At 39.7% G+C, this 27600-nt stretch overlaps 1 protein-coding gene and 1 pseudogene across 4 annotated transcripts in view; both read right to left on the bottom strand.

Moving 5' to 3' along the window:
* Positions 1-1547: 1547 nt before the first annotated feature.
* On the bottom strand, positions 1548-1706 carry LOC113598405 (uncharacterized; annotated as a pseudogene).
* A 1274-nt stretch (positions 1707-2980) lies between these two features.
* RBM44 (RNA binding motif protein 44) overlaps positions 2981-27600 on the bottom strand; it is a 51717-nt gene continuing 27097 nt past the window's right edge. For all 4 annotated transcript variants that reach the window (XM_053216015.1, XM_027046464.2, XM_053216014.1 and 1 more), the window contains 6 exons: positions 25978-26057; positions 25803-25873; positions 23596-23842; positions 17283-17428; positions 16998-17142; positions 2981-5510 (listed from right to left, as the gene is read on the bottom strand). In XM_053216015.1, the coding sequence (XP_053071990.1) occupies positions 17019-17142; positions 17283-17428; positions 23596-23842; positions 25803-25873; positions 25978-26057 (668 nt within the window). In that variant the 3' untranslated portion in view covers positions 2981-5510; positions 16998-17018. The remainder of the gene's footprint in view (positions 5511-16997; positions 17143-17282; positions 17429-23595; positions 23843-25802; positions 25874-25977; positions 26058-27600) is intronic.

Here is a 27600-nt window from a genome sequence, read left to right as displayed (position 1 = left end):
CTCAGCCTCCGCTTCGTCCAGCTCCAGTTTTTCAAATCCCCCACGGAGTCTCGCTGGTAAAACCAAACAGTTGGGACTTGCAGGCAGCTGAGAACTGCTTGCGTATTTGGATTTGCCCAAAAGCTCTCTCCAAAAGCAAGCGAAACAAAAAAGTGAAAAGTCAATTCTGTGCAAAACTACGTCGTCAGCGTCACTAGGAGAGTTTTAGAACTGCAAAAGAACTGAATCAGAGACAAGTCGGCAGATGCCAGCACGTGACCTCTCTCGCACCCCATCCGAACCGCAGCCACCCCACCTGGGTGAGAGCAGGCGTGGCCTGACAAGGAACTGGGGGCAGAGGAGGGGGGCTGGTGAGGCCCTAAGATTAAATCTTAACGTCCAAGATATAAAACATTCAAGAAAGAAAACTTTTAAACATATCCCAATACTACAGAAATTAGTACGAGTCCATCTATCCAGAGCTGCGGCATAAAACCGGGAGATAAGATTTGCCACATGTGAACCGAGGACCCTCTACCCTCTGCGAGACTCTTGTGACAAATGTGTCACATTACCACACGGGAGGAGATCAGGAATAAAAAACACACTTAACTTAGAAAATAATATTTTTGATGGCACACTGAGAGGCTACAGACAAAAAGAACCGTATGCAAATGCTGTACTTCTCATGGGACCCGGTTTGGAAATGCTGTAACGACTTCAGGTGCCCACTAGGACCGAATAAACAGAGGTGTGCCTGTGTCTCTGTGTCCCTGGACCCATAGGTACACACACATTCCCTATTCCCTGGCTCTGTCTGCTGAGAGGGCCCAAGACCATCTCCGACAGCAGTGAGCACGTCGGCCGACCAGATGCTGATTTCTATATAGTATTCTCCAATAAAGGAAAATGGAGTTTGTCAAAGTGGCTGATTCCAGGGCTGGGCCAGGGCATGTACAAGATGAGCCTAAAATAGCCCGTGGTGCCAGAAAATATGTGCTTGAAAAAGGATGGCAGTTTTTAAAAAAAGACACAGGGCCCGACCTGCCGAAGTTCCTAATCACTGAGGGCTCATGGCTCCTACTTCCTTATGGAATAATTTGAGTAAAAAAAAATTAGGAACGATAGTACTGTATAACTCACAGAACAAAATAAACGTCACCGAGTCCACACTGATACAAACAAGTGGATAAATAAATAGGGGAGAAGGACAGCTTTTCCTTGCAGGCAGATTCTAAGTGACAAGTGTGGAAGGAATAAAAGACCTACAAAATCGCCATCAGACAAACACCACAAGAAAAACTGTTTCAGGCGAGATCCGCTGATGGACGCTGAAACCCGTGAGCACAAGTTTTAGGAGAAACAGGTGTTTTCATACCTCCACAGATTTCCCCCGACCGCGAAGGCAAAACAGTAACTTCGCAGTGGAAAAACCCAGCAGAGCCCACTGGAACCACGAGAGGGTGTGACTTACAAGAGGTAAACCACGGACCCCAGACGGGGCGTTCTGAGGACTCAACGCTTCTGTGGAAGCTCTTTTCAAACACTGCATAACCGCAATCTCATTAGGAGAAAACAGCTGATAAACTGTAATTGAGAAGGCATTCGCTAGCCAATCGATACTCATCAAAAGCATCAAGGTCATGAAAGACAAGAAAGTACTTAGGAACCGTCACAGACTAGAGGGGATACTACACTTGATCTTAGCCTAAAGGCTGAGAAGCAATAGACTAAAGGGGGCTAAAAACACCGGACTGGGTCCTAAAACAGAAAAAGAACATTAGGGGCAAAAACTGGTGACATGGGAGTAAGACTCACGGCAGTTGTATCGTGCCAATGTTAGCGTCCTGGTTTTGACAAGTCTAGTAGGGTTATGCAAATTATCACTAGTGGAAGCTCAGTGAAGGGCGCACGTGACTTACCACCTCTGCAACTTTTCTGTAAGTCTAAGACTGACGCTAAATAAAAAGTTAAACAGCTGTAGACCAAATCCTCAATCTGCACGCTGCTTACATTGCCTGTGTGCGTATGTCCCGGATGTTCTTGGTGAACACTGTAACCACCGCTAATTACTTCACGAGTGTGTGTACGTGAGTGTGTGTGTGTGAGCGTGTGACTGAGTGAGAGACACAGACACAGAGAGAGAGGAAAGCAGGAGCCTCCTGAGCTAGCCAGACCTGAATTCAGTTCTGGACTTGTTGGTTTTCCTTTTTCTGTGCTTTACTTGTTAGAGTTGTGTTTTTATCGTTGGTAGTCAAGTGCCCTCTCACTAACATACTAACTTGTGGTCTGCTTTGTTCTAAGAAATACTGAGGCTGGTTATAGCCATTCACTGAAAAGGAAGAAAATAAATCAAGAATGTAAACTGAAAATAAAACAGCAGGAGATACAAGAGTGCAGTTACTACCCCAAAGATGCGTCACTGCAGACCGCTAGACGATAGCCCTACCATCAGCGGCAAACCGCGCCTGACTCGTTCGCTGTTAACGAGTATGGTGTTTTACTTGCCGCCATCCCCAGGAGGGCAGACACTGACATTTTTACACACTAGACGACCGGGGCACAGGGAGACTACCTCGCTTGTCCAAGGCTAAACAGCTAGCAAAACTGGACCAGGAAATTTGAACCCAGAAAACCTGGCTTCAGAGCCTGCATTCTTAAGCAGTACACTACGAGGCTTTCAGCTTCCTGGCAATAAAGGCAAAGGCCTTGATAGCAACCAATATATAGTAAGGATATTCTCTGATCGGTCAGGAGACTCTAACTGTCAACCCTATCATGCTGCTATTAAGATATAAGTTCTATATAAATAACAGCAGCTGAGGATTTATATAGCACTCACAGGTCAGACACAACGTTTATTTCCCCCCAAGAGTCAAAATTCAGGCAAATACGCAGATCCTGTAAACAATCTTATATTGCTCCTGAAGGTTTCCTAGAGGTAACAATTGCAGTGGCATTAGCTTCCTCTTGCTAATGTAAGACATTCCCACACACTTGGTGATTTAAACAATACAAATTTATTATCTTCTGGAGATCAGAGGTCGGACACAGGTCTCACGAGGCTGAAATCAAGATGTGGGCAGGCCTACATTCCTTCTGGAAGCTCTAGGGGACAATCTGTTTCCTCGCCTTTTCTAACGTCTAGAGGCCACACCCCCATTCTTCGGCTCCAGTCCCCTTCTTCCATCTTCAAAGCCAGCAACAGCAGGTAGGGATGCTTCTAGAAATGGCTCTTTCTCTGGTTTTCTCTTTTGCCCACCCAGATAATGCGGCATCATCTTCCAGTCTCAAGGTCAGCTGTGTGGCAATCTTACTTCTGCAACCTGAATCCCCTTTGCCAAGTGACACATTCACATGTTGGGGGTAAGGACGGGACAGTGTGGAGGGTCATTACGCTGCTAACCACAAGAGCTAACACTCTTTAAACATTCTATGTGCCAGGTAAATACTTTGTAATAAGTAACGATGATAACAGGGAAAAAGCTGTAAGTTCATATACACAGAACGCAGGCTGGAGAACTATTCCTTTAAAAAGAAACTCTTGATTCTACTCAGTTTCTCAGTTACACGTATTATCTCCGTGGACGAGAATTAACACTGGTGTCAGGCAGAGCCGACCGGGAATTTCTGGTCCCACGTTTTGGTGACAGTCTTACAACATTCCAGATCTCTGGTGATCGCCAAGCGTAATTATTTGCATATTCTAGTTGACACGGCTCAAGAGCTCTCTGTTGTTCCAACAATACAGTGGGAACGAAAGGTGACTGTGAGCAGAGGACGCCCACATGATCTGAAGCAGCCCTTTTAGTACAAATGACCATGTGAGTCAACACGCTTATTGGCAGCAGTGATCGTGTGATTGTGGCTGAAAGCCTTTTTGATCTATGAACGTCATCTGAGCTTTACCTTTAGTTTCTGAACAGAACATCTTTATTTAAAACACCTGACACTTGTAACATCAAGAGACCCTTTCTATATTTTCCCAAACCAAATGTCGTAATCTGCTCTGTATTCTAGAAGGGGACTCCACTTCGTCAAATCATTTTGGAAACAAATGACCTGAGGTAAGCTTCTTATTGTCACCAGCACGTTGAAAAGAGTATCTGGTCCATGTTTCAACTTTATGCGCTGTTAACTCTGAATGCAGCCTGTTATTTTATTTTTTTTTTATTCTTGAATGCAGCCTTTTAATGTAAATGACCATGTGATTTAACATATGGGAAGAAATCTCCACAATTCTCAGGTTCTACTAATTTGATGTATGGCCAAAAGCAATGATTCAAGTTTCATTTAAGAAACCTTTTAATTTTTTTTTTTTTTTTTTTTTACATTCTGAAACCTAATTCCTGCTAGACATTTGGGATGATCTGGTGATACCTGGAGACAAATTACTATACGGAATAAACCCCAAATCCCTTAAAAGACAAGAATTTTGAAATCCAGTAGCTTGATGGTCAGCCTTCCCATCCATGTGTATTCCACACAGACAGTACACTGGTAGGCTAATTTGCACGTGGAAAATGCCATCAAACCTGCAGAAAGTATTAAATTTACAGTGGTACTGTAGGTTCTGCCTTTATTAACTACAAATATGTCAAGTATAAATGTTAAATGAGCGACTTTTAATCAAGGATACCAACTATTGAACACTCTAAACATTTTACACATTTGAAGAAGACAGTGCATATTTAAATGTTCATTTTAATACTGGTAAAACTGCAACTTTAAACAGTATGTGACCTTCAAAAAGTAATCAATTAAAGAGATGTCCAAGTTATCAGACAAGGCATAACATTAGGCTTTGAACACTGCTGCAATTCACACTTTAACCACATGTACCAGAACCTATGACAAAACAAAGATGAGCACTGCAGCGACTACTTAAGTGCTTTGCCAAGTGCATGTGGGCTCACTCCTCCCTCCTCGTGAAAATGGGGAAAATACATCTAAATGTTTTACACTAAAGTCAAAAACACATTAAATGGATCACACCATTAATTTAATTACCTTGGAAGCTGAAAAATAGACACATTCTATATGTCTACAAATTCAAATTCAGTTTATTTAACTGTTATCCTGTGGTCCAATATGAGTCTTAAACTAAAAACTAGAACTAAGAATTTCAGGTGAAGTATATTTTTCATGTACAGAAATCGTTTAATGGACTCTGAAAACAATAAATCTTCTCTTGGTCACTGTTTAAAACAAATGATTTAACAAAGGTTTTTAAAATAGACATGACCATTTTTTCTAATCCAAAATGTGTAGCTTGAAGTCTCTAAGTAACAAGTTGAAATATAAAATTTACGAACATTGAAAATTTTCTTTTTAATACAGAGAAGACCTTAATATTGCAGCAACAGCAGCTGCTAGATTTTAAGGGAAGGCTGTAAAGCACGATATTATCACACAGCGAACTCCACTTACTGAGCCTATTTAATCCCACAGTCTTGCCACTACCACAGTGTTTTTCCTAAGTGTTGTAGAACATTCTCTGTAGGAGGGAACTCCTGCTTTCCAAGGAAATTCTATATAGGGCAAGAAAAGAAGGGAGAAATAAACAATAAAACATATGGATTACGCCAAATCCGATATTCCAGAGCAGTACAGACAGTAGCCTCCCCCCCGCCCCGATCTGCAGTCTCACTTCCCGAGGTTTCATCAGCAGTGGTCAAGTGTGGTCAGCCACGGGCCAGGAGCAGAGGATGCTCCTGAAGCACTGCCAGGTCAGTGGCAGCCTCATGCTACGTCCCAGTGCCTAGGTCACTCACCTCCCTCCATCTCATCACATGGGCATTTTACCGTCTCGTCATCACAAGAAGGCTAGGTACAGGGTAAGATAATTTGAGAGGAGGACCACATTCATATAACCTTCATTACACCATACTGTTATCATTGTTTTATTATTAGATTGTTGTTAATCTCTTTCTGTGCCTAATGCAGAGTAAACTTTATCATAGGTCCATATGAATAGGAAAAAACACAGTATACATGTAGGGTTTGGTACTGTGTGTGGTTTCAGGCATCCACTAGGATCCTGGAAGGTACTTCCTGCAGATAAGGGGGCACTACTGTAGCTACTTATCAGTACACTCTACTACTAAACCAGTTACTGTCACTAAATTCATTTATCATAAAAAAGAATATCAAAACCACTCATTTACCATTAAATTCTATCATCACTAAACTCTACTACTACATCAAAGCAGAAATGGGCCACTTAACAGAGAAAACCAGATTGTCTTCGTGGTAAAGATGTGGCCATGTCTTGAACAGATCACTTAAGTGAGATGTTAAATCTATTCGCTACGAAGCATCTCAGCTAGTGTCATAAAGGTAGATCCACAAGCCGGTTTAGTAATGAACACCTATATGAAAATTATTACTTTTAAGATGAACATGTCCAGCATAACAAAGACGTCTCCCTCCATGACAAAGGTCTGGCAGGTTTGCCTGTAGCCCATAATAAAATATCTGGGTTCCCTAAGCTCTGGGTTCTTCCTGTAATGTAACTCACTGTATGTGAGGCATCACTGGGCCCTCACTGAGTTGCTTTATGAGAATTGAGGCTCAAAGAACTAGGCAAGAAAATAACATTCTTGGCTACTGCTATTGCTGTGGGAAAAAACTCTTCTGTCTCTGTCCCAGGAGGCTCATGTCTTTTGCCAGCATTAATGAAATTGTGGCAAGTTGTTAGTTTCCAAGTACAATAAAATCTCAAGATCATGAGAGTTCTCATGAAGAAGAAAAGATCTGACATTCTACTTCTCGTTTGTTCAGAATTTTATCACACGAGTGGTGAATTTTATCAACTGCTTCTGCATCTGCTGAAATAATAAGATAATTTTTCTCCATTGTCTATTCATATAGTAAATTATACTGATTTTCAAATGCTAAATGAAACTTTCATTCTTGGAATAAGGTCACTTTGGCCATAAGCTATTATTCTTTCTACAAATTGTCAGACTCCGTCTGCTAATATCTTTAAAATAATTTTTGCATCCATGTTCATGAGATTGGTCTGTAATTTTCCATTCTTGTAATGTCATTGGTCTGGTTTCGGTCTCATGACTATACTCACTTCTCTGGAAAACTTAAAACTGATATTCCTCCTAATTTCTTTTAAATGTTTGAGGAATTCATTAATATAGCCATCTGAGCCTAGATTTTGTGGGAAGAGTTTATGATTCAATTTCTTTAATAAATACAAAAACGACTGAGACTTTCTGTATCTTCTAGAGTCTGTTTTTGTTAAGCTGAATTGTCCTAGGAAGTTGCTCATTTAATCAAAAATTTGTATTGAAGTCATTAGCAATGTCCTCTCACCTTTTCAATGGCTGTAAGATTTGTAGTGATATTTCCTTTCTGAAAACTGTTCTTTATCTTATGTCTTTTCACTTTTTTCGCTTTGTCAGTTTCATCAGGGGTTTATCAACTTTATTATATTTCTTCAAGAATCTTTTGGCTTTGTTGATCCTTCTTATTGTATATTTGTTATTTCAGTTGTTTCCACACTTCTTGTACTTCTTTTGGATTATTTTTTCTTCTAACTTGCATTAATTAACTGCTCATTAATTTTGTTTCATTTTTATGACATAGGAACTTAAGGCCATCCATTTAAGTTTACAAAGCTCTAAACAGCATCCCTCAAGTTTTGATGTGGAGGGTTTTCATTATCATTCCTTAACTGAAACCTACCTTCTAGTTTTCATTATATGATTTCTTCTTTCACTCACTGTTTATTTAGACGTTTATTTCCAAACACAGGAATTTCCTATGTATCTTTCCATTGCTGATTTCTGGTTATCTGAATTGTAGCCAGAGAGCACACTCTTTTTCAGTCCCTGGTATTTACTGGCACTTACTTTATGGTCTAGCGCATGGCCAAACCATGTAAATGTTTCGAAGCCTTGAAGAGACTTGACTTTGCAATTATCATGTGCATTACGTTCTACATAATGTCCAATAGGTTGACTTGGTTACTTGGATTATTCAAACCTTCTATACTATTACTGACTTTTTTGTTTCTTCTGAGAGGTATTTTTAAATCTCCCATTATAATTGTAAAGCTTGCCAATTTCTCCTGATAGTTCTAGAAATATTTGCTTTATATATTTTAAGGTGTTTTACTAGATGCATAGAAATTTCAAACTGTTATTTATTCCTGGTCAATCAAATATTTATTCTTCAGCAATTTTACTGAAATTACCATATGATCCAGAGTCTATTTTGTCTAACGTTACTATAGTGTGGTTCTTTTCTCCATCCTTTTATCTTCTGATATCCTAATGTTTTTAGATGTGTTTCTAGAGATACTGTATAGGTGGGTTTTAATGTTTATTTATCTTTGAGAGAGAGAGAGAGCGAGAGAGAGTAGGGGAGGGACAGAGAGAGAGGGAGACACAGAATCTGAAGCAGGCTCCAGACTCTGAGTTGTCAGCACAGAGCCCAATGCGGGGCTCGAACTCACGAACCCGAGATCATGACCTGAGCCGGAGTCGGACGCCCAACCGACTTGAGTGGCCAGCCACTCTGACAATCTGAGTCTTTCAAAGGAGTATTTTGTTCATTCACGTTCATGTTTAATTACTGACATAACTGAGTTTTCATCATCTTACTAAATACGTCCTATTTCTCCTGCCTATTCTCTCTGTCCTTTTACTCTTACCTACTTTTGTAGGCTAAAAAAACTTTTATCAATCCATACCCCCTATGTTAGCATTGTGGTTAACACAACACAAGAGCTGTCATGTTTAAGTGTACAGTTCTAGGTACTCAGGATATTCACACTGCTCTGCGGCCGCTGCCATCACCCATCTCCAGCCCTTTTTCATCTTCCCACACAGACTCTTACCCATTAAACAGCTACACCCCTCCTTCCCTCCCCCAGCCGGACAGCCATCACTATGAATTTGACTCTCTAGGTACCTCGTATAAGTGGAATCCTACGGGACTTGTCCTCTTGTGACTGGCTCATCTCACTTATCACAGTCTTCGAGGTTCATCCATCCTGCACCACGGGTTAGAGTTTCATTCCTTTTCCAGGCTGAGTAAGATTCCACTGTGTGTGTAGATCACATTTTGTATCTATTCATCCACTGATGGGTGTTTGGGTGGCTCCCATCTTGTAGCTCTTATGAATAATGCTACTTTGAACGTGGTGCACAACTTAACATTTGTGTCCCTGCTTCCGGTTCTTCCAGTTACCCAGAAGTAGAACTTCTAGATCACATGGTAATTCTATGTTTAATGTTTTTGAAATACTGCAGTACCCATTTTGCATAGTGGCTGCACTATTCCCACCAGCAATGCACGAGTTTCCAATTTTACCCCACCAACACTTGTCATTTTCTGTTTTTGATAATAACCATCCAAATGGAAGTGAAGTGCTATGTCGCTGTGGTTTTTATTGCATTTTCCTAATGATTAGTGATAATGAGCATATTTTCATGTGCTTATTGGCCATTTACATATCTTCTTTGGAGAAATGTCTATTCAAATCCTTTGCCCATTTAAAAATTGTATTAATTAATTTATTTTTTTACTGTTGTTGAGTTGTAGATGTTCTTTACATATTTTGGACACCGACCTTATCAGATAAATGATTTACAAATACTTTCTCTCATTTTGTGGACTGGCTCTGTTGAGAGTATCCTTTGATGCACATTTTTAATTCTGATGAAGTCTAATTTATCTATCTTTTCATATCCAAGAAATCATTGCCAAATCCAGTGTCCTGAAGCTTTTCCTCGGTTTTCTTCTAAGAGTTGTAGAGTATTAGCTTGTATGCTTAGGTCTTTGATCCATTTTGAGTTCGTTTTTGTACATGGTGTAAGGGAAGACGCCAATTTCATTTTGTGCATGCTTTTAAAAATTATTCTTTTAGTGATTACACCAAAGGTTACAACATGCATCCTCTACTTCTCAGTCTGGTATCTACTGGTACACGTGTGAAAGGAGAGTTAGTAGAGCAGGACGAGGGCTGCTCTCCTCAGGAAGATCTGCTTGCAAGGCTGGCCCTTGGCTACTTTCTAGGAACTTGGGTTTTGGAAGGATTCCCAGCAATGCCAGAAGTGGTAAGAGTGGCTCACTGTACTAAAACTGTAAAAATAATGTGGTTTATGCTGAACAGCTGCTTTCCTTCTGAGAGTCTGAAACTTTGGTATGTGCTAGGCAGTGGATCCTATGTGACTCGTCACCAATAAAAGTATTGGGCCCAGATTCTCTAATGAGATTTCTTGGCGGACAACATTTCATATGTGCTGTCACAAGTCGTTCCTGGAGGAAACAAGCACATCTTGTGTGACCCCACTGGGAAAGGACTCTTGGAAGCTTATGCCTGGTGCCTTCTGGACATCACCTTACGTGGCTTTTCCCTTTGTGGAGTTTGCCGTCAAATCATAGCCATGAGTACAACTATACGCTGAGTCACGTGAATTCTCCAAGTCAATCACCAAACCTGGGAGGGTGGGGTAGTACTGGGGGCCCTCAACGTCGTACATTTTACCCTCTTCCCAACGTACAAGGAGTTTAGACTAGTAACAGTACCTAATCCCCTTTCAACTGATTTACTACTGTCCTACATTTATATTGGACCCTATAAAATACCATTATTCTTGCTTTATACAGTCAACACTAATTGATATATACCACATTTTGATCTTTATTTCTCCTGCACCTCTGACCTTTCATCTAAAATCACTTTCCTTCTGAAGAAAGATCTCAGATACACAACCTGACCTTATGCCTTAAAGAGCTGGAAAAAGAACAACAAGTAAAACCCAAAACCAGCATGAGATAGGAAATAATAAAGATTAGAGCAGAAATTAATGCTATTGAAACCAAAAAACAGTAGAACAGATCAATGAAACCAGAAGCTGCTTCTTTGAAAGAATTAACAAAATTGATAAACCACGAGCCAGTTTGATAAAAAAGAAAAAGGAAAGGACCCAAATAAATAAGATCAAGAAGAGGAGAGATCACAACCAACATAGCAGAAATAAAAACAATAATAAGAGAATAGTACGAGCAATTATATGCCAATAAAATGGGTAATCTGGAAGAAATGGACAAATTTCTGGAAACATATACACTACCAAAGCTGAAAGAGGAAGAAATAGAAAATTTGAACAGACCCAAAACCAGTAAAGAAATCGAATTAGTAATCAAAAATTTCCCCCAAAACATGAGTCCAGGGCCAGATTCCAAAACCAGACAGAGACCCCACTAAACCTTGATTCCAAAACCAGACAGAGACCCCACTAAAAAGGAGAACTATAGACCAATTTCTCTGGTGAACATGGATACAAAAATCCTCAACAAGATATTAGCCAACCAGATCCAACAATACATTAAAAAAATTATTTACCACCACCAAATGGGATTTATACCTGGGATTCAGGGCTGGTTCAATACCCACAAAACAATCAATGTGATTCATCACGTCAATAAAAGAAAGGACAAGAGCCATATGATCCTCTCCATAGATGCAGAAAAAGCATTTGACAAAATACAGCATCCTTTCTTGATAAAAACCCTCAAGAAAGTAGGGATAGAGGGATCATACCTCAAGAGCATAAAAGCCAAATATGAAAGACCCAACGCTAATATCATCCTCAATGGGGAAAAACTGAGAGCTTTCCCCCTAAGGTCAGCGACAAGACAGGGGTGTCCACTCTTGCCACTGTTATTCAACATAGTATTGGAAGTCTTAGCCTCAGCAATCAGACAACACAAAGAAATAAAAGGCATCCAGATCGGCCAGGAGGAGGTCAAACTTTCACTCTTCACAGATGACATGATACTCTATGTGGAAAACCCAAAAGATTCCACTAACTAACTTCTAGAACTGATTCATGAATTCAGCAAAGTTGCAGGATATAAAATCAATGCACAGAAATCAGTTGCATTCCTATACACCAAAAATGAAGCAAAAGAAAGAGAAATCAAGGACTTGATCCCATTTACAATTGCAGCAAAACCCATAAAATACCTAGGAATAAATCTAACTAAAGAGGTGAAAATCTATACACTGAAAACTATAGAAAGCTTATGAAAGAAACTGAAGAAAACACACACACACACACACACACACACACACACACACACACACACACACACACAAATGGAAAAAGATTCCATGCTCCTGGATAGGAAGAACAAATATTGTTAAAACGTCGATGCTACCCAAAGCAATCTACATATTCAATGCAATCCCTATCGAAACAACACCAGCATTCTTCACAGAGCTAAAACAAATAATCCTAAAATTTGTATGGAACCAGAAAAGACCCCAAATAGCCAAAGCAATCTTGAAAAAGAAAACCAAAGCGGGAGGCATCACAATCCCGGACTTCAAGCTATACTACACAAAGCTGTAATCATTAAGACAGTATGGTACTGGCACAAAAACAGACACCCAGATCAATGGAACTGAATAGAGAACCTAGAAATGGACCCACCAATGTATGGCCAACTAATCTTTGACAAAGCAGGAAAGACTATCCAATGGAATAAAGACAGTCTCTTCAGCAAGTGGTGCTGGGAAAACTGGACAGCGACATGCAGAAGAATGAACCTGGACCACTTTCTTACACCAGACACAAAAATAAACTCAAAATGGGTGAAAGACCTCAATGTAAGATGCCATCAAAATCCTCGAGGAGAAAGCAGGCAAATACCTCTTTGATCTTGGCTGCAGCAACTTCTTACTCAACACGTCTCCAGAGGCAAGGGCAACAAAAGCAAAAATGAACTATTGGGACCTTGTCTAAATAAAAAGCTTCTGCACAGTGAAGGAAACAATCAGCAAAACTAAAAGGCAACCAAAGAATGGGAGAAGATATTTGCAAACGACATATCAGATAAAGGGTTAGTATCCAAAATCTATAAAGAACTTATCCAACTCAACACTCAAAAAACAAATGATCCAGTGAAGAAATGGGCAGAAGACATGAATAGACACTTCTCCAAAGAAGACATCCAGATGGCCAACTGACACATGAAAAAATGCTCAACATCACTCATCATCAGGGAAATACAAATCAAAACCACAATGAGATATCACCTCACCCCTGTCAGAATGGCTAACATTAACAACTCAGGCAACAACAGATGTTGGCAAGGATGCGGAGAAAGAGGAACGCTTTTGCACTGTTGGTGGGAATGCAAACTGGTGCAGCCACTCTGGAGAACAGTATGGAGGTTCCTCAAAAAGTTAAAAATAGAACTACTCTTTGACCCAGCAATTGCACTACTAGGTATTTATCCAAGGGACACAGGGATGCTGTTTCAAAGGGACACATGCACCCCAATGTTTATAGCAGCACTACCAACAATAGCCAAAGTATGGAAAGAGCCCAAATGTCCATCGATGGACGAATGGATGAAGATGTGGTGTGTGTGTGTGTGTATACACACATGGAGTATATACACACATACACACAATGGAGTATTACTCGGCAATCAAAGAGAATGGAATCTTGCCATTTGCAACTGCGTGGATGGAACTAGAGGGTATTACGCTAAGCGAAATTAGTCAGAGAAAGACAGATATCATGACTTCACTCATGAGGACTTGAAAACACAGAACAGATGAACACAAGGGAAGGGAGGCAAAAAATAATACAAAAACAGGGAGGGGGACAAAACCTAAAAGACTTTTAAATATGGAGGACAAACCGAGGGTTACTGGAGGGGTTATGGGCTACATGGGTAAGGGGCATTGAAGAAATCTACTCATGAAATCATTGTTGCACTATATGCTAACTAATTCGGATGTAAACTTTAAAAAAAATGCAAAATAAATAAATAAATTAAATTAAATTAAATCACTTTCCTTCTTCCTAGAGAACACTCTTTATTATTTTCTTTACTGTAACAAGTTTTCTAAGAAACAAATTATCTTAGTTTTTTCTTGAGTAAAAACATATTTATTTCACATTTATTCCGGAAGGCTCTTTTTGTGAGTAAAGAACCCAAGGTTTGCAGAATTATTTGATGGCTTCTGTTAAGAATCAGATGTCAATCTAATTGTTGTACTCTTTAGGTAAATTCTTTTTCCTCTAGCTGTTTTATACATTTTCTTTTCAGCTTTGTTTTATTAAGCAGTTTTTCTCTCATCTACTGAAGTCTTTTTATTTTTCCTGCTTGGGATTTGAATAGGATTTTACCGAATTTGTGGCTTGATGTTTTTCACCACTTAAAACAATATTTCAGCCATCTTGTTTTCCCCAAAATTATGTCTGTTCTGTTTTCCCTTTTTTTTTTTTTTTAAGTTTATTTATTTTGAGAGAGGAAGAGAGAGAGATAGCAGAAGAGGGCAGAGAGGGAGGGAAAGGGAGAATCTGAAGCAGGGTCTGTGCTGTCAGCACAGAGCCCAATGGGGGCTTGAACTCACATGCTGTGAGAACATGGCCTGAGCTAAAATCGAGTCAGGTGCTTAACCGACTGAGTCACCCAGGCGCCCCTCTTCCTTCTCTTTCCTTCCTATTAAAACTCGGTTGCACACACAGTGAGCATCTCACAGTGCCTCTCTCTTACCTTCTCTCTCATGTTTTCCAACCTTTTCTCTCTCTCTGCTTCATTCCAGTTTTTTTCTCACCCATCTTTCTAAGTCTCACTTCAACTATTTGCCTAAGATGCCATGGAACCTATTAACTCAGTACTTTTAGTTTTTCATTTTTTTGTTAGTGGAATTTCCATTTTTAAAAGATTTTCATTTCTCTGTTGAAATTCTCAATCTTGTCTTTTGCTCCCCTTACTATAATAAATCTGAATGTTAGCTTTTGTGTGTAATAAATCACCTTCAAAGCTTAGTAGCTTGAAGCAATGGCCATCTATTCAAGCCTATAAATCCACAGTTCAGCAATGGGCTGGACTCAGGGGAGTGATTCTTCTCGTCCTGGTCAGGCTCACTAGGGCCTTCAGGGGCAGCTGCCAGGCTGGGGAGGTGATCTCCGGATCTAGGCCAAGTCACACGTTTGGGGGCAGCTGGTTACAGGCTGGAATGCCTTGGCTGTCCTCCCTGTAATCTTTTGTCCTCTAGCAGATGGCGCTTCGTGTGGTTTCAGAGAGCAGAGTGATCACGTCCTCTTGAAGACCAGGCTTTGAAATGGCACAACTTGTCAAAGCAAGTCAAAAGGCTGGTCCAGATTCAAGTGGGTGGGAAAACAGACTGCACGTCTTGATGAAAGGAGCCTCAAAGTCATATTGCACACGGTCATGAGTGCAGGGAAGAGAACAGCTATGGCCATTTTTGCAACAGTCTACCACACAGAAGAATATGTGTTTTCTTCTTTTTTAAAAAATATTTATTTATTTTGAGAGAGAGAGAGCGCACGTGTGCGAGAGAGCGCGAGCATGAGCCGGGGAGGGGCAGAGAGAGAGAGAGAGAGAATCCCAAGCAGGCTCTGCATTGTCAAGGGTGGGAACCCGACTCAGGGCTTGGTCTCACAAATTGGAAGATCACAACCTGAGCTGAAATCAAGAGTTGGATGCTTAACCAACTGAGCCATTCAGGCATCCCTATAAGCATATATTTTTTTAATGTGTCTGATAACTTAAACATTTGGAGTCCCTGTGGGTAATTTCTATAATCTAGTGTTTATGCTAATTTTCATTCATGTGGTCTCACTTCATTTATTAGTTATTTTGGATTGTGCACTCTTATTTACAAAACAACTGGTATGTGCAAAATTGTTGGCAGAAATAATTTGAAGCCTCAAATGATACTGCTTTATTCCAGAGAATTCTTGTCTTCATTTCCGCTAGGTGCATGAAAGAAATAACCCCAGATCACTCCAACTTAGGAAATAACTTCTGAAGCTGAGTTACAGTCTCTCTGAGGAACTCTGTTTCTGGTTCAGTTACTTAACCTGCTGAGGTTCCAACCCATTGCTGAGAGTTCGCCAACGCCCCATCTCCCTGGCTTCAATGAGGGTCCCTTAAACTAGCTCCCCCTCTGCCAATAATAGCACGGAAAAAGTGGTCCCGACACTGGGCACGTTTCCCTGAGACTCATCGCTGTACCCTGGCCCACCGATTCCTCATTACCTCGACAGCTCCCCAGTGCCTTGTTTCAACAGATATTCTTTAAATTTATTCGGCTTTTTGAGCTGCTGTCTATAAAAGCTGGCTTTAATCACCTAGACAGCTATAAGTGAAAACAAATCCCCATTCACTATAACAAAAGATCCTATGTTGGTGCATGTAATTAGAAAACATATACACAAATCCTTTGATCTACTTTTCTTCAAGAGATGGAACTTAATCCCCTCTTGTGGAGTATGGATTGCACACAGTGACTCACGTCTAAAAGAACGTGACAGAAACCATGGAGTGTGACAGGTCACAAAGAAACTGGAGCGTCCATCTTGCTCCGCTCTGGGGAAGCCAGCTGCCACAACGTACAGATACTGCAGCCCCAAGGAGAGGCCCATGCGGCGAGGCCCATGTGGCCAACAGTCCTGGGAATGAGCCGTCCTAGCAGCACATCCTCCAGTGTCCGTCAAGCCTCCTGATGACTGCAGCCCAGGCAACACCTTGCTGCAACATCACAAGAGTCCCTACGTTAAAACCACCCAGCTAAGCCACTGCTGAATCCTGACGTGCAAACTATGAGATGATAAATGTTGTGTAAGCCAATCAAGTTTTGGGTAACTGGTTTTGCATTAAGAGTTAACTAATACAGTGTATTTGCTTTTTAATTTTATAATATCATTATTTTTAAATTTAATACTATTTCTATTTGAAAGCAAAATCAATAGCTTAAAAAAATTTTTTTTTAATCTTAGAGAATGCATGAGCACAAGTGGCGGAGAGGAACAGAGGGAGAGAGAATCCTACGCAGGCTCCATGCTCAGCACAGAGCTCAACACGGGGCTCAATCCCATGACTCTGAGATCATGACCTGAGCCAAAATGAAGTCAGATGCTCAATCTACTGAGCCACCCAGGCGCCCCAACAGCTTACAATGTTTAAGTAATATTTAAATGTAAAAGATATGCTTAATTTACCTCTTGTTGCTTCTTTTATTCCTAACTGGAATCAGAGTTTTTCAAAACAGATGAAGTCATTTCCACAATAGTATTAATAGATAAGCCATTCAGAAAACCTTTATGATTTACTCTTACTTCCTGAAGAGCATCTATAATATGGTCTCTATGCAAAAGGAAAACACACATGAGCACTTGTCCTTTCCAAAGCAGTACATTCTAAATATGGGTAAGCTATTGCATTGAACTATATTTGTACATAAAAATACTAAAACCACTTAAAACACAATTGAAGTCATTCATTACCTGCTAACTTCTGGATGTAGTTCAGCCAGTCTCTTCATGATTTTGGTAAAGCTACGCAGATTCAACGTATTTGGAGGTATGAATCGAACAGGAGTATCAGGTAATAATTTAGGAGATTCAATCTGTTTACAATTCTTCTTGACACCCTAAATAAGCATGTTAAAGTTTTCTTAAAAGCAGGAACCATTATATAGACACGTCAGCTTATGTAATTAAAACAGAATTTAAAATTATAAATGGTAAAATCCAAATTCCTAAGAAAGTTACTTTGATTTGGGATTATTTACATCAAGCAGATTTCCTTGAGCCGTGTTCAGAGCCATGTTAGTTAAAAAAATGCCACACCTGTTCTCTAATAGTAGTTACAAAATATTTGAAGCTATGTCTAAATCAGTCTTTCTCAACTGGGATTCTTCATCTGACCCACAGAACAAAGGTATCAACTACTTTCTCAATTTCCTCAAAGATAGGACATAGCTAGTTCCCTTTCTGGTGCACAGAAGAGAGGTTAATTCACCATATACAGTGGGTATCTTAGGCTTAGAGCACGGAGGCTTAATTCTTACCCAACCTGACAGAGGAAGGTTGGTTTACACGGTAACTGTAAATATCCTACATTTTATTTACTAAATATATAATCAATACAAACTATGTCCAGAAGTGGGCCACATAATATGGAGGGAAAGCTAGTGATGTAAATTAGAACCCCTTCCACTTATGAAAGTTACAATCCAATCAAACAGATGAAAATAAAATGATTAATTACTATGAACTGTGAAAGTTGGCTATAAATTGTAGGAAACTACTGTATATCCCATAAAAGTTTAAAAAGGGAAGGGCTGAGACTTTAAAGTTTAAATAAAAAGACAGGCCGAGATATATAAAATATTATACCTATCCCAGAATATTACCTATTTTACTTAATTGCTTAATACTGTATCTCCTTCACTAGCTTTAGGCTGTATAAGAACACATTATTTTTTGGTCTGTTTTGTTCACTGCTGCCTTCCCAGTGCTTAGAGTTTTTATGTATACAATGGGTGTATAATAACTTGAATAAATAAAAGTTTGGGATACAATTAATAGCTCAGCCACAGAAAAGAGGAGATTTCTAAGAAAGAGCCCAATTACTGGCAAACAACAACAGTAATAGTTACATCGACTGAGTGCATTTTCTGTGCCAGGCATGGTTCTAAGAATTTTTTTTGTATTAACCTCATTTAAACCTCACAACATTTGCCAAGTAGGAACTATTATTCCCGTTTTAAGATAAGGAAGCTCAGACACAGAGGTTAGGTAATCTTCCCAGTCACATAATGAGTAGGCAGCAGAGAAGTTCTGCCTCTCATTGTAGACAATAAGCCTCTTCTGAATAAATGAATGTGATGAAAAAATCTTGAGAATCTGAGAAAAGAAAGGTGACAATATCTCACATATTAAATAAGAATTAACTCGGAGGGAGGAGTCAAGATGGCGGCGTAAGGGCACCCGAAGCTTGTCTCATCCCTCCAACACAACTAGATAGTTATCACATGCTTCTGTACACCCTACAAATCAAGTGGAGAGAGAACAAAACCTGTGAGTCTACAAGTAGAAAAGTGACCATCTTCTGGAAGGTAGCAGGTGTAGAGAGTTGACTTGGGGGAGATATAACTGTGGGTCCAGCCGTGGGGAGTGAGCCTGCTTATGGAGGCTACCCCAAAGTAGTATAAGCTTCAGAGGGCAAAATCTGAATTTTTAGCACCCTGCTATGGTGGGGGATGTGCCTGGCTTAAAGGTGCTCAGGTTGCAAAGTGGGGTGCAGTTGCACGAGTGACAGTGTGGTCTGAGGATCCCCTGGGTCGCAAGAACAGGTGGTGCCAATGTGCTGCACGGTTCCAGGCACAGGAGCGGGATGGCCGCTGAGGGCAGCGAGCAGGGTGCAGGCTGTCTGCTCAATTTTGTGATAAACTCCAAACCACTGCGGGGTTGTGCCACCACTTTCCTTGCAAGGTCAGAAAGCAAATGGCAAAAGTGCGGGGAGACCCTCCCCAAGAGGAACAGTGCCAACCAAGCAGGAGTGCCTAAAATTTGGAGTTTTGAAACTCAGTTGCACATCTGAAATAAAAAAGTTCAGACACAGGCAGGGTGAATGCAGAGTTCTGACGGAAACTGGGGGATGCAAGAAGGGTGACTGATTACTCTTCTGTGAGGGTTCCCTGAAGAGTAGGGATGCAACCTTTCATCCTGGGCTAGAGAGCAGGGCATGGCCATACTCATTCCACCCATCAGGCATGAAAGCCTTCAGGGGGCAAGACAGCGCCACATAGTGGAGGACAGGACCACTTACACCTGCCTGCCCCCCTGCACCCTGGAGGTGCATCTCCACTGAAATAAGTCAGCCTGAGAATCAGCACAGCAGGCCCCTCCCTCAGAAGACCAGTATAAACCCCTCTCTTGCACCAAGTCTACTGATCATAGTGCTGCAAAGCTTTAGCTCCAGGGGAAATAGGATCTAGCTTGCTGTTTACTTTTATTCTTTAAATTTTTTATTATTTTTTTCATTTTTTTCAAATCCTTTTAAATTTCTTATTATTTTTAAAATGTATGTACATATTTTTAGATTTTTTTTGTTTATTTTCATTTCATTTATTTAAAATTTTTGAATCTAGATTCTTTTTACAAGCAGACCTAAACACACCCAGGATCTAGTTTGTTTTTGTTTTTGTTTTTTCTTTTTTTGTTTGTTTTGTTTTCCTTCTTTACTTTCTGGACAGAATGACAAAATTAAGGAATTCACCCCAAAGTAAGAATAGGAAGTAGATCTCATGGCCAGAGATTGAATCAATACAGATATAAGTATGATGTCTGAACTAGAATTTAAAACAATGGTTATAAGGATACTGGCTGGGCTTTAAATAAAGCATGGTAGACATCAGAGAATTCCTTCCTGCAGAGATTAAAAAAAAAACAAAACACCTAAAATCTAGTCAGGCCAAAATTAAAAACGCCATAACTGAGATGCAAACCCAAATGAAGGCCATAAAAATGAGGATGGATGAAGCAGAGGAGCCAATCCGTTATACAGAAGATGAAATTATGTAAAATAATGAAGCTGAAAAGAAGAGGGAGAAAGCTAACAGATCACGGAGGTAATTTTAGGGAACCCAGTGACTTATTAAAGAGGAGTAATATTTGTATCATAGGAGTCCCAGAAAATAAAGAGAAAGCAAAAGGGGCAGAAAGTTTATTCAAACAAAGTAGCTAAAAACTTCCCTAATCTAGGGAAGGACACATACATCTAAATCTAAGAAGCACAGAGAACTCCCAACAAATTCAACAAAAGTCGACCATCGCCAAGGCGTATCACAGTCAAATTCACAAACTATTCGGACAAGGAAAGAATCCTGAAAGCAGCAAGGTAAAGACAAAACAAAACGAAACAACAGCTTAACCTACATGGGAGGATAGAGCAGGTTCACAGGAGCGCTGTCCACAGGAACTTGGCAGGCCAGAAGGGAGTGGCAGGATACATTCAACGAGCTGAATGGGAAAAATATGCAGCTAAGAATTCTTTAACCAGCAAAGCTGTCATTCAGAATAGGAGAGAGAAAGAATTTCCCAGATAAATAAAAACTAAAGGAGTTAGTGACCACTAAACCAACCCTGTAAGAAATTTTAAGGGGTACTCTCTGAGTAGAGAAAAAAAGACCAAAGCAACAAAGACTAGAAAGGACCAGAGAACATCACTAGAAATACGAACTCAATGGGTTAACACAATGGCACTAAATGTGTATCTTTCAAGAATCGCTCTGAATGTAAATGGACTAAATGCTCCAATCAAGACACAGGGTATCAAAATGGCTAAAAAACCAAGATCAATCTATATGCTGCCTACCAGAGGCTCATTTTAGACCTAAAGACACCTGCAGATTGAAAGTGAGGGGATGGAGAACCATCTATCATGCTAATGGATGTCAAAAGAAAGCTGGAGTAGCCATACTTTTATCAGATGAACTAGAAGATCTAACAATTATAAATATCTACGCCCTCAATGTGAAACTCCCAAATTTGTAAACCAATTAATTAACAAACATAAAGAAACTCATTGATAACCATACAAAAATAATAGGTGACTTTAACACCCACTTACAGCAATGGACAGATATTTCTAAGCAGAAAATCAACAAGGAAACAGTGCCTTTGAATGACACATTGGACTGCATGGGATTAACATATATTCAGAACATTTCATCATAAAGCAGCAGAATATACATTACTTTCAAGTGCACATGGAACATTCTCCAGAATAGATCACATACTGGGGCATGAATCAGCCCTCAACAAGTACAAAAAGACTGAGATCATACCATGCATATTTTCAGACCACATGCAATTAAACTTGAAGTCAACCACAAGAAAAAATTTGGAAAGCCCTCAAATACATGCAAGTTAAAGAACATCCTACTAAAGAATGAATGGGTTAACCAGGAAATTAAAGAAAAAATAAAAAATACTTGGAAGCAAGTGAAAATGAAAACACAACAATTCAAAACCTTTGGGATGCAGCAAAGGCAGTCCTAAGAGGGAAGAATATCTCAGGCCTATCTCAAGAAGCAAGAAAGGTCTCAAATACACAACCTAACCTTACACCTGAAGGAGCTAGAAGAATTGCAAATAAACCCTAGAGCCAGCAGAAGAAGGGAAATAATAAAGATTAGAGCAGAAATAAACAATGTAGAAATAAAAAAGACCCAGTAGAGCAGATCAACACAACGAACAGCTGGTTCTTTGAAAGAATTAATAAAATTGATAAATCCCTAGCCAGACTTATCAAAAAGAAAAGAGAAAGGACCCAAAGAGATAAAATTATGAATGAAAGAGGGGAGATCACAACCAACATCACAGAAATACAATTATAAGAGAATACTATGAAAAATTATATGCCAACAAACTGGACAATCTGGAAGAAATGGACAAATTCCTAGAAACTCACAAATGACCAAAACTGAAACAGGAAGAGATAGAAAACTTGAACAGACCCAAAACCAGCAAAGACATTGAATCAGTAATCAAAAATCTCCCAACAAACAAAAGTCTTGGGCCACATGGCTTCCCAGGAGAATAATTCCTATTCTTCTCAAACTGTCTCAAAAATAGACAAACACATTCTATGATGCCAGCATTACCTTGATTCCAAAACCAGGCAAAGACACCACTAAAGAAGAGAATTACAAGCCAACATCCCTGATGAACATGGATACAAAAATTCTCAATAAAATACCAGCTAATCGAATGGACCAGTACATTAAAAGAATTATTCACCATGACCGAGTGGGATTTATTCCTGGGCTGCAGGGTTGGTTCAATATTCGCAAATCAACTGTGATATACCACATCAATAAAGAAAAAAGAACCATATGATCCTGTTAAGAAATGCAGAGAAAGCATTTGAAAAAATACAGCCTCTATTCTTGAAAAAAACCCTCAACAAAGTAGGGATAGATGGAACATATGTCAACATATGACCGCCATGATGAGCACCGGTTGATATAAGGAAGTGTTGGATTACTACACTGCATACCAAAAACTAATATTATACGGCATATTAACTAGGTGGAATTTAAATGAAAGCCTAAAAAAAGTAAAAAAAGCCAATAAAAATGGTCAAAACATGAACAGCATGAAATGCTATACACACAACAATATGGATCAATCTCAAAGGAGCTCAGACAAATAAGGTACAGGGTATCATTTATATGACATTCTGGAAGAAGTGAGATCATAAGAAAAGGAAATGGAACATAAGACAATATTCTGGAATGATGTTCTAGAATGCCAGGCACTTTGCTGAGCGGTGGAGAGATGGGAGTGAATGAGGCGACTTCATCCCTGTTCATGTGGTGTTTTAAGACCCTGATAAGGCAGAATCGGGGGCATATGTAACACAATCACTTTATTTTGTGGTTTTAACAATTTTGTGCTAAGATTAACTGTGTAAAAAGGATGATGAGAGCGTAATTAACTACTTGCACAGCAATACTGTCTGCGAAATAAGAGACAAAAAAATACTGGCAAGCACTGGTGAAGAGCCTAATTAATGGTAAAGAGAAATGAGTCTCTAGCCAGGTCTACAAAGATCTACATTCCCCCTCCACCGCCCAGCGCTACTGGACTGGCACAAAGAACAGGTTAGGCTGGGTCCAAGGTTCAGGTTAACATTCTCATTCCCACTTCAAGATCCCTGATTCTAGAGTTACTTGTTCTGCAAAAGCTCCTTATTGCAGCCTGGCATATACAGAGACCATGTACAGGATCCATCAAGAAAACTAACCTGACTGTCTTGCTCAGATCCCAGCTGCCTTGGCCTAGTTCTGGGCAATCTCGAAACAGAGGAGGCTGAGCTAATTTCCTTGCTGGTGCTTCTCTCCAGTCCATTTTTGTAGGAAAGAGATGATGTATATTCTCCAGGAGTTTTCACAAGACGCACATTTACTGATTTCCCATTTATTTCTATCCCATTCATTTCTTTCACGGCCATCTTCGCATCAATGCTTTTTTTAAAAGCAAGGGATGCATACCTAACACATAAAAGCAGAAAACCAGAAGGTTGTTAATGACTTTAAATTGCCTCAAACTTCACTTTGTAACTACTGGATAAGACAAATACGTATCTTTTACAAGATAGCTGCTCTTAAAAATAAAAAAGTTACTCTACTTACTTTAGATTAGAATTAGGAAGAATATTTATTTAGAGTAACCGAATAAAACAAATTAAAGAGGGGAAATAAAAGATAGCATTCCTTATGAATTCTCTATTGATTTTATATTAAAATTTACTGTGAAACATTTGCAAAGTTGCTATCTGACAGACCAACACAGATTAGTTGTTTTAGGACAGCTGGTTATCCATTCTAAAGAAATTAGAATTAATCTCTATACACAAACATAACCTCCAGGTAGATCAAAGGCTTAAACTGTGGAAGGCAAATTTTAAAAACATTTGGCAGAATATGTAAGAGAATGTCCTCAGGACCTTGATAGGGACAAAATAAAAGGGCCAAAAAAGAAGTCAGAAAATCCAGCCAGAATTTTAACCATCCGTCTGAAAATGAGTCACCTTTCTGTAAGCACCGGCTCTAGGCGTGTTAACAGAAGGACATACACCAAATCTGAAAAGGAGTTGTTTTCAAAAGACAGGACTACAAATATATTTTCATAACCTCTTGTATTTTTCCTTTTGGTTGTGCCTTCTAAATTTCCACACAAAATGTGTAATACTTCAAGCAATAAAAAAAACAAAGTTTTTTTTAAAAAAGATGCAACAAATACTAAAAAAATACTTCACATTAAGTGATACTTCAAGGATTACAAAACTAATTTAATGTAATGAAATGTATTAACAACATACCAATAGGTCAAATTAACCAAGCACATGATCTTGAGTGACTCCATTCAAGACAAAATTCAACAACTATTTTTAATAAATTTCAACCCCCAACTACAGACAGGATATTTTCTTAATTGGTAAAGACTTTTATATTTGAAATAGAAAGCTATCATCATTAGTGATAAAACAGTTAAGGCCATTTCCATGAAATTATCACCATTACTATTTGATACTTTTGAATGTTCCTACAATCATCACAAAACAGAAAGTGGCATGATACATATTGGAAATGACTATATGCAGACGATGTAAAAAATATAAAAGCCTCAACTAAAAGGTAATTAAAAAAACAAAAGTACAATTTTCTGAGCACTATTGGATGCTAGGCTTTACTCATATTGCTTTACTTATTTAATGATAGTTTCACAGCTATGAAGGTATTATTGTTATCCTCACTTTACAGATGGGAGCCTGAGGTACAGAAAGGTTAAGTAACTTGCCCAAATTTATTCAGCAAGCTACTGATGCTCCTGGGAACAGAACCCAAACCATAAGCCGTCTAGCTAAATTAATGGCAAATCAAAAGGTACAATGAAAGACTTGATTCAGAACAGCACCAACTGACTTCAGCTCAGGTCATGATCTCATGGTTCATGAGTTCGAGACCCACACTGGGCTCCATGTTGACAGTATGAAGCCTGCTTGAGATTTTCTCTCTCCTACTCTCTCTGCCCCTTCCTGCCCAAATAAATAAATAAACTTAAAAAAAAAAAAAAAAAGAACAGCACCAACTGGGGCACCTGGGGGGCTCAGTCAGTTAAGCATCTGACTTCAGATCACGTCATGATCTCACGGTTTGGTTCATGAGTTTGAGCCCAGCAGCAGGCTCTCTGCGGTCAGCATGGATCCTGTTTCGGATCCTCTGTTCGTCCTCCCTCTCAAAAATAAATATAAAAAAAACCAAACGCCTCCAATTAGTGACTTTAGCTAATGTGTTTAACGTAGCTAACGTGACTCCCTCTACCAGGCTGGGAAACCTCTGTGGCAGTGGCCCTGGATTTTAGCAGGGCTGTGGCTGATGTCCACTACAGAACTTCTGGCACACGGCAGACGCCCAGCAAGCGCACATTTACTGAATGTGGGCAACATACCTGTAATTAGTTGAATCATAGATTGCGATTTCAGAAACTTGGTATTTCCGGAAATGAGACCTTAAGTCAGCCTAAAAGAAAAATAAAAGTTTGTGAAAGGTAGGGAGAAAAATAACCGAAATATGAACAATTCACGGGTTGTACAATGAAACTCAAAAAATGAGTCCCGGCATACCTCAGAGACTGAAGGGCAGAGACCACCAACATGTATCAAATAACCTTTCTCTTTTCGTAAAGGTTCAGTATTTTTCATTTCTGCTTGTAGAGAAACAATGTAGAACAGAAGATGACCGTTATTGTTGTGATATCTGAAAAGAACCCTGAAACCTTTTTTCTTATGATTACAAAGCTTAGTATGCAGTTATTACCAAATATCAGCACTAGACTGAAGACCGAGAGCCTAGAGTACAGGTTGAAGGTTTGGGGGCCTTAAACCCATCATCCTCAAAACACAGAGACTGGATCGGTTGATACTAAGCCTCTTGCAGCTCAAAAACGGGTCAATAACGTCTAATCAGATAATCGAGTACATCATAACCAAGAAAGGCGTCTTTCCCTTGCCCTTGGTGCAGAGAAGTGCTGTCTACGATGCTGGATGCACCCAGGATCCTAGGTGCCCCCATGGTAACACTGGCCAGGGTTTATGTTTATTCCTTTGCTGGGGAAGCATCCCACCAACAAAACCTTCAAAATCAGAAAAATATCAGCCTGTGGCAGTGGTAACAGCACATTGACAAAAAGGGGGGGGGGTACAAATAACTTTACATAGCACTTTTTGGGAACCACAAATATTAGGATTACAGATGTATTTTTTGTTTGATAAAATTGAGAATTCTTAGAATGCATTTTCACAGTCTCTATTTTGAAGAGAACTTGGTCTGAAGTCAAGAAGGATTTACTGAACTGAGACTCTTTCAATTTACTGTCCAAACCTATAAGCTGGCACATCAGTGGCAGACAACAGATATCTGTTGAATGAATTCTTAGAGTAGCTTTAATTTGTTTGTTTCCTGGGGCGCCTGGGTGGCGCAGTCGGTTAAGCGTCCGACTTCAGCCAGGTCACGATCTCGCGGTCCGGGAGTTCGAACCCCGCGTCAGGCTCTGGGCTGATGGCTCGGAGCCTGGAGCCTGTTTCCGATTCTGTGTCTCCCTCTCTCTCTGCCCCTCCCCCATTCATGCTCTGTCTCTCTCTGTCCCCCCAAAAAAAATAAAAAATAAAAAACGTTGAAAAAAAATTAAAAAAAAATGTGTTTCCTATTTGTATATAATAGTGGGAGAGTTTTAAGTTTGACTTTCTCACATTTCTCACTAATATACCCAGCACTGCATACGCGTCACCTCGTGTAATGCTCATGGGCACCCCGTGACCCAGCAACTGCCATCATTTCCATTCTGTAGAGAAGGATGCCAAGGTCTTAGGAGTTTAGGTCACAAATCTCATTAAGTGGTGCTGCTGGGATTCAGGCAGAATCCTTCATCTCTAGGCAATAATAACTCAACCTTCTTCATTAACTTACTTCCTTTAATCTCTTGGTCTATAATGTACTGTTGTAGAGAAAATAGCGTAACTAATTATCTGTATATTTTTACAGTGGGGTGAGGGAGCAAGGAGCTACAGTGAGCCAACGGAGACTCTCCTTTCACTAGTTCAATACAAACATGACCACGAAACACCTCACGGGCAGAACACTGTATGTGGCACTGGGTATGGGTAGTGAACGAAATACAGAAAAATCCGACCCCTCTGAGCTACTGTGGGAAGGCAGTCCACAGATCAAGTAAGCTATGTACACAGTGC

The sequence above is a fragment of the Acinonyx jubatus genome, chromosome C1 (assembly GCF_027475565.1).
Source record: "Acinonyx jubatus isolate Ajub_Pintada_27869175 chromosome C1, VMU_Ajub_asm_v1.0, whole genome shotgun sequence".
Lineage (NCBI taxonomy): Eukaryota > Metazoa > Chordata > Mammalia > Carnivora > Felidae > Acinonyx > Acinonyx jubatus.
Note: the sequence above shows the minus strand (reverse complement) of the source record. Positions and strands in the feature narration are given on the sequence as shown.